The 12,263-nt window shown below is 31.1% G+C and overlaps 1 protein-coding gene across 1 annotated transcript in view; it reads left to right on the top strand.

The window, feature by feature from the left end:
* Positions 1-12,263, top strand: part of LOC128175142 (chitin synthase chs-2-like) — a 35,912-nt gene that overhangs the window by 14,941 nt on the left and 8,708 nt on the right. The window contains exons 10-16 of the mRNA XM_052840565.1: positions 383-536; positions 1,447-1,642; positions 7,950-8,093; positions 9,101-9,278; positions 9,488-9,688; positions 10,645-11,042; positions 11,637-11,801. Coding sequence (XP_052696525.1) covers positions 383-536; positions 1,447-1,642; positions 7,950-8,093; positions 9,101-9,278; positions 9,488-9,688; positions 10,645-11,042; positions 11,637-11,801 — 1,436 coding nt within the window. The remainder of the gene's footprint in view (positions 1-382; positions 537-1,446; positions 1,643-7,949; positions 8,094-9,100; positions 9,279-9,487; positions 9,689-10,644; positions 11,043-11,636; positions 11,802-12,263) is intronic.

Genomic DNA, 12,263 nt, shown 5'->3' on the forward strand with positions numbered 1-12,263 from the left:
AATAAGTCACACATATATATGCAGTATTTTTGGACTTAAAATATAAAAGTGTAAAGAAACAGACGCGTGTTATATATAATCTCAAACACTACATCAGATAACGTGAAAGTTTTTCATCTTTTCTTGATCATAATTAAATCGGTAAAGAAATCGATATTAAAAGGATTTTAGTATGATTATTGAGATGATTGAATAAATGAAATCAAATAAATGATGACTGTTTTTAAAGAGGTGTACCATTTTGAATAACCTTGAAATATTTAAATATCTTATCATTAAGAGTTGATTTATTTCTTAAGTTATTTTAAAGATTGAAATGTAATTTTGATTATGATGTACGGTAGTTTCACGTTTATGTAACAAAGGTCATTATTATTTTCAGCCCACGTATTCTTTGACGACGCATTTAAAGAAAACAAAGAAAAAGTCAAAACAGAAGAATCAAAAACTAACAAAAAGAAGTTTAAAAAAATTCGTGGAAAGGAGGTCAATGAATTTGTAAAACGGTTTATTAAATGTGTTGAGGAAACTTCACGGTATGTATATTAAAGAATGCTGGAATTCAATTTTTAACGTACACTTTTGCAGATAATATCATTCTTAGAATCCCGTATGATCCATTTTGTCCATAAGCTCACATTTTTATGTTTCACATAAAAGGTGAATATAATATAATCTTTAAGGGAATAGTCTCCCAGATTAATTTTAAGCTCCATATCGTACGTAGTTTCACCAATATTTGTGGACATCAATTTTCGTGGAGTCGATGAAATCACTGTTTCAGTGATAAGTAAATTCGTGAACAATGATCCTTTCAATACAATACTAGAGTATCATTGCACTTCGATGAACATTCACTTTTGTTGATTAACGCTACAATAAAATCCACAAAAATGAATATTCGACGAATGCAGATGGAATCCCAGTATATTAATATTTCCGCGTCAGTAAACAAAATATCGTCAAACACGAAGAAATAAAATATCAAAATCACTCGAATTCCAAAGTATGGGATTCAAGGGTAGGGATATCATTCACAACATTACTTACTTAAAATTTAATCTTACAGGTAAATTAACTGTACATACATGTACAGTTTCATGATTTTTTGCCAAAGTACATACGTTAATTAAGCAATGGTATGATATGCATATATATTGTATTAAAGGCAAAAGATTACACATTGAAACAATGAACTCCTAGGAAATATATTACAATATTTGTAAAGCAAAATAATATAGAATGGTCTTACAATTAAATAATTTGTTTCTTTAGAACTACAATCATGTTCATTCATTGAATTTAAACTACTAAAATAACAATAGTCACGTCAATAATGATCTAATTAGCATGTTTAGACTATTTTCACTACGTATCATACGGTTCCAAATTCCATTTTTGAAAAAAAAATAAACTTAACCTGTTAGATCGGTTTTTTCTTTGTAGATCATTCTATAACGTTAAAGCATTAGAAAGTTCTAAAAAGTTTACAACACCTTACGGAGCAAGACTAGAATGGGACTTGGAGTCACCACCAGAGGAACAAAATATAAAAATCGAAAAGAGTTTGGCTGTCCCTTGTAGACTCATACTACATCTAAAGGACAAATTTCTTATCCGTAATAAGAAAAGATGGAGTCAGGTGGGAGCATCGAAAATATCTTTAATTGTTTCATTTTGATATGTTTATTCTGTGTGAACATTAATTCAGCATACTTAAAATGTTTGCTCAAAATGTGTTCTGCACTTGTGGTGTTAAACGCTTGAACGCTTTAGTTGTGTTTCTATACAAGAACTTACCGAAATAATGTCTCTCACGATTTTTATTTCATTTCCAGTATGCATCCTTATTCAATAGTTTTTACTTCGAATCATTAGGCTAGTCTTTGTTTTATAAAACATCAACAACTGTACCTCGTACGACTCAGTTCAAACTTACGAGCATTCGCAACTTTGTGTATGTCAACAAACCTGATTATTCAAGTTTTCTCTAAGAAAAAGTTTTTATAGATACAAAATTATTTTAAGATTTATTTTAGTGAAATCTACATTAAAACAGTTAGATTTATCTCTTAAATCTCACATGATATGCTAAATTGTATAGCGCAAGGTCACAATAACCGCATAACGCAACGTATCATCATCATTTAATCTTCGATTTTTTTTCTCAAAAGCTTCCTTATATTAATCAAATTGAGTGAGATGAACACATGTGTATATATACACCAGGATATGTGAAGAAACCGATTCTTTCCCTGTCTTTAATATCTATTGCTTTGCCTTGGACTAGAATGCCGCGACGTCATTGGATGAATCGCGTCACGTGATTGTCTTATGAATTTCTTTACACGGCAAGAAATACGGCAACATGGCGTAAAAAACGTAACGTTTTTTGAGCTGATTTTTCACACAAATGTTCAACCATACCATTAATTTTATTAAGCCCCAAAATATATAGAGTGACCCCCCTTTGCTCGTGACGTAATATTTCGATCCTATAATGGCATCCAGGTTTGTACAGACGACTTACGAGGAAGGTAAAAAAATTAGAGAATTAAGCTATTAATTTAATTGTTAAATTTTTTCTTTTGTCTGTAGGGTCGGCCTTGCCTTCTATGGACTTTACCGACCCCACAAATTTCTGTAAACAGTCAGTAACAAACCTAATAAGTAATATTACACCACTAAGGCTGGCTAATGTATTCCGTCAAATTACTAATTGAAGTTTTGTATTTCTTAAAAAACTCACATAAAATCCTCTTTCCACAAAATAATAACTTTTGATATCAATTCTATGAAAGAATCAATGATTTATAAGAGGGTCTGGCCACGCATATTCAACAATGTTCTTTATATTTCAGACATGGACATACCTAGTTGTAAAACGCAAACAGACACTAAAAGTTGGGTGCTGGGGGTAACCGTCGCCATGGTAACTGAGGCTAAAGATTTAAAAATAGCAAAACTTACCGATTTTAAAGCCATATTAGAAGGATATGCCACACAATGAAACTATCAAAGACATAAAACAACCTTTGTTTTATTGTCAATTCTTATTTCATAGAAAAAAATGATAGACAAACCAAAACTTTTAAAATGTTACCATGGAAACTGCGAAATTTTTAAATTTGATATCTTTTTTATTAGCTGATTGGGGAAATTGTTAATATATTTATATCCTTATCGATGTCCATACGATATATATTTTTTTTTATGAAAAATTGAAACCCTTTGCTATGGTAACAAGGCCAAGAAATAGAAAAAACTGAAAAATTTAAGATGAGTTTAGTAAGTAACTCAACCTAAAAGCATTGTTGCTATGGAAATTAAAGTTGCATAGAAAATCACACATAAATTCTTTTTTTTTTGGAAAATTAATTATTTTCGGCAAATGTCAGATTTGTTTTTAGTTGCTTTCAAGTCTAGGACATTTATTTTCATATGATATTTTCATACCAATTGACATAATTTATATATACTTTATATATAAATAATACCCATTCAAAATATCAGAAAATACCTTATTTTTCAGCTTGTTACCATAGCAACAGTTCTCAATTTTTATTTTCTTGATTGCGAAACCATAATAGCGCGTACTAAAAAACTCAAGATTTGCATTTATTATTCAAATTAAATGAAAAGAATCATATATTGAAATTTCTCTTTAGTTACCATGGAAACACTTTTAAAATATGTGTTTCTCCATAAATGTTTTTCTTTTTCTTGAAAAATGTCAATTTTCTTATAATATATTCTACCCTAAAAGCCTCAAGTTGTGTACATTACTTACAATAAGTTCTCAAATAAGCATTTAAATGTCATTTTTACATCTTTACCCTCTGTCACCATGTCAACGGGACCACATAACAGTAAATAAATGGTGTTAGGCTTTTTTTACTCATCAAAATCAATCAATTTGTGAAGTATGAAAAAAATCTGTGACTATGCGTGGCCACCGAATTTTGATTCTTATACATAGAATTGATCTTCATATTCCTTTTTGGTAGACGAAGTATTCAGTTCCCTAAGTCTTGTTTAGATGAAGTTAAAAATCTACTATATTCTTGTCCATGTAGATTTTAATCCATTAAGTCGAGCATTTATAGCATTTCCCTAAATATATTTGTGCAACAATCGACTTATTTTTCATCCAACATCCAACTTTTATTAGAACTTAACAATGATACGATCCATTTCTTTCAATTTTATAGAATAAAAGTTTCATTTAGTAACCGTTACGTTTTAAATAAATGGCCTCGTTGAGATATTTGATTAGAGCATTTATAAGAGCCATTCGTGATTTATTGTTGAATTACATGTACGTTTCTGCATTGTTCAATTTTTTTCTCTATCTATACCAGTTTTTTGTCATAATTAAGTTAATTTTTTTAATTTATTCTTGCTTGAAATTCTTGTTTTTTTAAATATACATGTAATTTGTTTAGTATGTGTTTAAAAATTCAATTCTTACCGGTTCGATATCCCGAAAAGAAAGTTTGAGGAAACGACCCTTTTAGGAACAGTTTAACATCAAAAATTGTATATTGTATATTATTTGCGCAATGTTGCATTTCGAATTTTTTGTTAGAGATTACCAGACAATTATCGCCATTTAAGCTTGAGGTCGCTCTATATAAATCCAAGAGCAGTTAGGTTAGAGTGCTGATATACATCGACAAATCACTTATATAGGATGTGATATAAAAATGCCGTGTCATGATTATCATACCACATACAAAAAAAAAAGAATTCAATGAACGATGACTAATTACTGTCAACAGACTCTTTGTGTCTGTGTGTTTGTCTTTTATATTTTTTTTTATTAGTTTGCACAAGTTGTTAGTATACTGATCTGACGATGACGTATTCATTTGACGTCATAGTGGGACCTCGAAATTGAACGAAACATACTGATTTCTGCTTTATATTAGATGATGATTAACGGAAAGGGTTGATTATTGTAACCAAAGATTGCTGGAAGGGATGTATAATAATTTTATTTTTTATTTATCATGCATCGTTAGGCGAATTTTCGGTATATATTGCACAAGGTAGATTAGAGTTTAGTTTTTAAAAGTGAGATTCTGTAGGTTTCTTTTTATAGTACTAAAACTAGTTTCATTTTAATCTACCATTAAGACCGCGGAACATTAACTGGCAAGAATTGAAAGATACAGCTTACGTCAATTTCACCCGTTACAGTCAAAACATTTGAAATGGGCGGGAACAAATTAATGCGGACGTCCGAGAAAACATTGGATTGAAACTGTAGTTTTTGGGAGTGTATTTTCAATCAACCTCAGTATTTCTAAAGCAATTGAAAAAACTTACTTGGTATCAACAAAGCGATTGACAAAGATTTCATTTAATCAATAAGTATATATTCAGCAAATATGGGAAGATCCCAATTTGGGAGTGATTATAATAAACTTAAGGCAAAGCAATGTCCGATGGCTTTAGAGAATCAGTCGTACATATAAGTCTGAATTCAAGTGTGGGGCCATTGTTGAACCGGGGTTTATTCCCCGAGGAGAATAATTCAAACTTCGATTGAATAATTTCAAATTGTATCCAGATATAATTATAGTTTCCCGCTAAGTTAATGTATACGAATAGATAACGTTATGCGCGTCCATTGTTTATCTAGCTAAACACTATATTGTGACGACTGATTTTCTAAAGTCACCGGACAAAGCTTTATTTTGCCTTGCGTATGATATCTCCCCAATTATAGGATCTTCTCATATTTGCTTATTACATACTTATTGATGACATAGAATGTTTATTCATCGCCTTGCTGATACTAATTTTTTTTACATCGCTTTGAGTCACATACCTAAGCAAGTTAGAAACACTGAGGTGGATTGAAAAATACATTTCCTATAACTACAGTTTCAATCCAATGTTTTCTCAGACGTCCGCTTCAATTTTCCCCCGCCCATTTCAAATGTTTTGACTGTAACGGGTGGAATTGGCGTAAGCTGTATATTTCCAATCTTGCCAGTTAATGTTCCGCGGTCTTAAATATATAATGTATTTGTGAATATCTCGCAATTATATCAAAATGTTCTGAAAAGTTATTGGCACAACCTAGGTCAAAATTTAGAAATCCAAAGTCGCCAGGACAATATTTTATTTAAAAAATAATAACGATTATAAAAGAACGAGACAAGAATACAAGATTTATCGAACCAAATTGGGCCCCCAAAGGGGCAACAAAGATTTACAATCATAAGAAGAATGAGGATCTAAAAGATAAAACAGATGTAAGCAAAATGATGTTTATATACACGTGTGTACACATATAAATACATAAACAGGCATATTTATAATATTGCAAAGTGAACGAAAATGGTAAATTGTCTGACGAAAAGTTACTAGTTTATTGATGATGGAAGGTTTAAAAGGAAATTTGCAAGTGATCTCCAAACATATAAAGAGGGTGCTCATTTGTAAGAATCCAACAAAATTATTATACGAAGAAAGAGACTGAAAGATTGGACATGTAGTTTTAAACAGTTATACACGAAAACAATAAGGTCTTAGAAAAGCAGACCTTAAAGCTCATATTATTGATTCATGTACGTAGAGCCAATCAAGGTTAAATGTTATATGAAATGCATGCAATAATACAATTTATATTATTATTTTGATATTTCTATACAAACAAGAGGCCCATGTATCAGAATACTCACCTAAAAAACAAAATAAAATCAGCTTTATGGAGTAATATACAAAATATATCGACAATAATGTAGAATAGATTCTGAACAAAATAATTCTCTCTCTCTCTCTCTCTCTCTCTCTCTCTCTCTCTCTCTGTGTGTGTGTGTGTGTGTATATATACAAATGTATACAAAAGCCCTCTTTTTAACAGGATGATGTGATATTACGATATTCCAATAAATAGTCTAGTTCTCAAGAAGATCATAAACATATAAACCTACATCAAACTTTGAACGTTCAACCTCTGTGGACCCTAAAATTGTCCAGGGGCCACAGTATGAACAATTTACAATCAACAATACATGAACATGCTTGCATACAAGTAACATCACAAATCAGAACATTTGAATTTCGAAAATAATTCACCTTTTTCCTAAGTAAATTTGGATACTTTAATGACCCAACCCTACCTCTAAATCATGATTTTGACAAATTTGAATCAACACTTAGGTTGCTTTTATAAAATACAACAGCCTTTCTAGACAAAAAACGGTTTTTAAGATTTTATTTTTTTCTCTTTATATACTTGTACCCATGTAACAACTTGGCACTCTCACCTGTCCCCACCCCCAGCCCCGTGTATTGTGGTCCCACTCTACAAACGATTAGATTGTGAAAAAAAAAGATATTTTAAAGAGTTGTTTCTATATTTCACTACATAAAATTCCCTCCTCCCATTGTGACCATATCGTATCATTGAGGACCATGATTTGAACAAATTTGAATCAACACGACATAAGTAAGCTTCGACGCAAGTTTAAGCTTTTCTGACTAAATGGATTTTGAGAATGTGGTGTCAAGTTTTTCTATATTGTAGTCCTATTTAAAAATACGACCCCACCCACCCACCCCCATTGTGCCCCAAGGGATCTTGATTTTAACAAACTTGAATCTAAATAACCTGAGTATGATTTCACACAAGTTTCAGCTTTTCTGGCTAATTATATTAAGAAGAAGGTTTTTTTTTTAATATCAATTTTTTTAATACAAGTGACTCTTGATTATCTCCCCTTGAAAGAGGCCGTGGTTTTTCATTTAACCAAATCTTCACCAATAATTCTTTGTGACAAGTTTCGTTAAAAATGGCTAAGTGATTCTTGAGAAGTCGAAAAAGTAACATATTTACAGAAAGACGAATAAAAACTGAGTAGAATTTTTTACTTGAGCTTTCAGATCAGGGTAGCTTAAAAACATCACTATCTAAATAATATTTCCCTTTTTAGGTCATGTACATGTATTATCTTCTGAGTTACATTCCATTGGCTAAAAAAGCAATTTTTATGGAATCATTAAGGCAAGATGATGAGCAGCCATCGACCAGCAGCACGCCGATATATGAGCGAGTTCCTTCACAAAAAGTTATGAATGTATGTTTTTACTGAGTGGAAAATGGTTTAATCTGATTCATTGATTATACATGTATGGCTTTCCAATTCAAATACAAATTCATATGACAACTGTCTGAAAAAGTGGTAAGGGCAGTTAAACGTGTAACCCAGAATCGTACGGCCATCTTGTACACATGTAGACATTTCTTAACTGGCTTTTTCATACAAAAACTTACCAAAATTGTTGTCAGAAGAAAAATTGCAAATTTGAATTGTTTTGGTCAGTTTTCAAAATGTAAACAAAACCATGACCTGAGCTTTGTTTACACAACAAAGAATTGTGAGATCCGTATCTTGCTCATACTCAACGACTGACTCTGACAAATACTTGTTGACTATTAGAGATACCAAATTGCAGAATAGAAAACATTTAAAGCGAAAAAAAATGAATTTTAAGTGAAATATTACTAGAGTTACTACATGTATATAGTTAAAGTGAAAATATCAAGATTGTCAGTTGCAGATGACATGAAAAAAAAATTGCCAATAGCAGGGAAACAGTATATTATGTAGATTTTACGCTTTCCGTACAAAACAGCTGATAATCAATGTTAGTTAAAAGTTTTAACCACGAAGAAAATTAAATTATTTTCTAAGCATTTTGGTGATTTCATTCCTGTTTCATCTCCTCTGTTAGAAGAATTCAATTAAACGACGTATAGCTAATTTGTACCACGACATAATTTTGTTAATCCGGAACAAAATGGTGTTTCAAAAGGATGTCAGACATGCTGTGACGATGTAGCATTCCACCTTAAGGAAACACGTGTTGTATTATTTTGATGAAAAAAAATTGTAAGGATGATGTTTGAGTTCTGCTGGATCATATAATAATTCGAAAGTTTAATTTCCTATTGTAAAATTAAGGAGCTCAGGGATGTGATGAGGGGTGTAAACAAATCAACCAACATATCTTCTTTGAATATTTTGGTAAAATTTGTTTATACATGAGCCTTCATTTAGACTACATTTATTTCATCTATTAGGACCAAATGGAAAAAGAACAGACGAAATTCAAGACGGAAATAGCACCAAAAACATTTATTCTTGCACTTGATGGGGACGTTGATTTTGAACCCGATGCCGTTCTTCGTCTGTTGGAACGAATGTTGAAAAACCCTGATGTTGGTGCAGCTTGTGGACGAATTATTCCAATGGGAGGAGGTAAACTATTCTAATAAATCATTTCAAATCCTTTCAAAAACATTTAAGATGCATATAAAAAGTGATAAATATTTCAGATTTCATAATTTGCTTCTACAAACACGTACCAGTTATCATATCTTGTATTCCATGTTCTTTTATTTTGAAAGTCAAAAATGAAATAAACTTTCACTAAATAATAATTTTCATGATAATTGATATATTTATAGGTCCGGTGGTTTGGTATCAGAGGTTTGAATACGCTGTGAGCCACTGGTTACAAAAAGCAACAGAACATGTGTTTGGTTGTGTGTTGTGTTCCCCTGGGTGTTTCAGTCTGTTTCGCGCCTCTGCTTTGATGAGTGACGATGTCATCAAAATCTATACAAGAAACCCAACAACTGGTCTTGAGTGTATTCAATATGACCAGGGTTTGTACAAATCTTTAATAACTGATTTGTTTTTCAAGTCTAATTAACAAAATAAGAATATTTTCGCTTCATATAAATTACCTAATTTACAATTGCAAGATAAATGATCTATGTATTTCGAAAGAATTTATAATATGTTAAAATTGGAATGTCCTTTGTTAAAATATCTTGTTTTAAAAATATCTTGATTCCAGTCTTTCAAATCTAGATCTCGACAGACATTTTTTCATCTTTACAAAGGTCAAGCAAACGCTTTGAAACTAAAAAAAAAATGTATCATTATCAATAGAAAAAGTATTGATGATATTGGTTTATAATACAGTGTTTGAACAACATTAAAACTACATGTATGTGGAGGCCTATTTTATAAGCATTTTTGCTTTTAAACTCGATTTTCACATCTTAAATATCACATTGTTACCTTTGTTAAATATGAAATAAATAAGCTTTACAAAGTATTTGAGCTTTACATGAAATAGAAAGCGATGCTTTGGATAAAATATTTTTTAAACAATGTTTTAGGCAGCCATGCGTACATTCAGTTTAAATAAATACAAAGGGTTTATATTCCCGCATATTGAAATTGAAGGTTGCAAATTTTGTAATGACGTTTGGTTATTTATGGAGTTTAATACTTTGTAAAAAAAATTACATGTAGTAGTAGAATTATCGAAATCAGTTCAGAGATATGTTAATTAAACAGAGTTCAGTATTATGTACTTAACAGACAATTACTATGTACGTACTTATATACCGGGCATGAATCATACGTTGCAATAGTGTAAATTCAATTTTATGTATTTTCCAAGGTAACAAGATAACTTCTCACAATGAGCTGAATTTTTTCTTCTTCTAATTTTACATATGCAATATGCGTTGTACATCTCGTACACAATAGTTCAAAAGTTGGTTATCTGATACATGTATATTTTGTTGTTAAAATATTTTCATTTTAGGTGAAGACAGATGGTTAAGCACCTTATTGTTGAATAAAGGATTCAAATTAGAGTACACAGCGGCCTCTGACGCTTACACCTATGTACCTGAAGGATTTTTTGAGTTTTTTAATCAAAGACGGAGATGGTCTCCTTCTACATTAGCTAATATCTTTAAAATAATATCAAACATGTTTTCAGTATCTAAAGCAAATGCAAACATCACAAAACTCTATTTGATTTATCACACTTTTTTGTTTGCTGCATCTCTTATTACACCTGGAACAATATTTCTCATGATACTTGGTGCGACCTCTTTAGCATTTCCAGAGATTCCACTATGGATTGCTTTCGTAACAAACCTTTTACTTATAAGCATTGTGATGTTATCCTGTGTGTGTGCGGAACAAAAAACACAGGTAAACTATTGTTTTGCATGTATACAATAGAAATGTTAACAAACTATTTTCTCTTTGTTAATGTGCCGTTTCTAATGTTGTCCTTGTCTGTTTTCATCACTTTAATCATTAAGATAATTGTAAGGCATGCAAAAAGAACATTTAAACCCCCCCCCCCCCCCAAAAAAAAAAATAGATCATTGACATCATCTGGTTTTTACGTCAGCAATAAAGGAAAATATGATTTTATATTTTAAACTGTTGTGTTATTATAAATCAGGTTTTGTGGTATCCTTGAAAAGAGGTAAAGTCTAAAAATTATTTAAAGGAGGAAATCAGAGTGCAATGTATAAAATTGTTGCTCTAAATCTATTTTTTTTCTGTTTAGCTAAAAAGCTAAAGCTACATTTGAAAAAGCTAAACTAATGTTCATTTGAAAAATAAAACAATTATGATGTTACAATGTCAAAACTATTTAAGAAATATTCATACCAAATTAACTGAAAAAGTAGGTCTTAACGGCAATGTAGATAATTTTTCTTATCATTAGTGTACTGCTTAAATGGTTGCATACATGTAACAATAATAGTTTATTTTAAAATTTATCTATTTAAGCTCAACATTATCTCCGTGATCTCTTCAATTTATGCCCTGATGATGATTGTTGTGTTGACTGGCCTGATAATGGACGCCATCAGGAGTGGATTCTGTTCTGTGACAACATATTTCTTCTCTTATGTCGCTGGAATATTTTTCCTTGCCGCAGTATTGCATCCAAGGGTAAATTAGACTTGTTAAACACGCAAATAATTTGAAATTGTTCGAATTTTAAAGAGGTATATCGCACTTGATATACGATTTGGTCTAAAATGTAACGCTTTTGCAATGTTACGGGATGGGAGAAATAATGACGGACCAGACTGTGATTGAATTCAGGCCCCCTGAATCTCTAGGCAGGTGCTCTACCAACTGAGCTTTCTGGCGCGGGTATTCGGACCGGCCTTACTGTCACACAATCAGGAATTTTTAATATCATTCAAAATTTAGTAAAAGAAGCGCAAAGAACATAAGTATCATTCTAAAAGAGTCTTAATAATTTACACGACATCTATAAAATAATCAGGTTTTGTTATGGATATATACTTAAATTTGTGAGTATGCGATAACAAATGGTATATTTGACTATTTGAACCACTTTAAACCCAAAATATGTTTTACAGGTATTGTAGTACATGTCTACAT

The sequence above is a fragment of the Crassostrea angulata genome, chromosome 3 (genome assembly GCF_025612915.1).
Source record: "Crassostrea angulata isolate pt1a10 chromosome 3, ASM2561291v2, whole genome shotgun sequence".
Taxonomy (NCBI): Eukaryota; Metazoa; Mollusca; class Bivalvia; order Ostreida; family Ostreidae; genus Magallana; species Magallana angulata.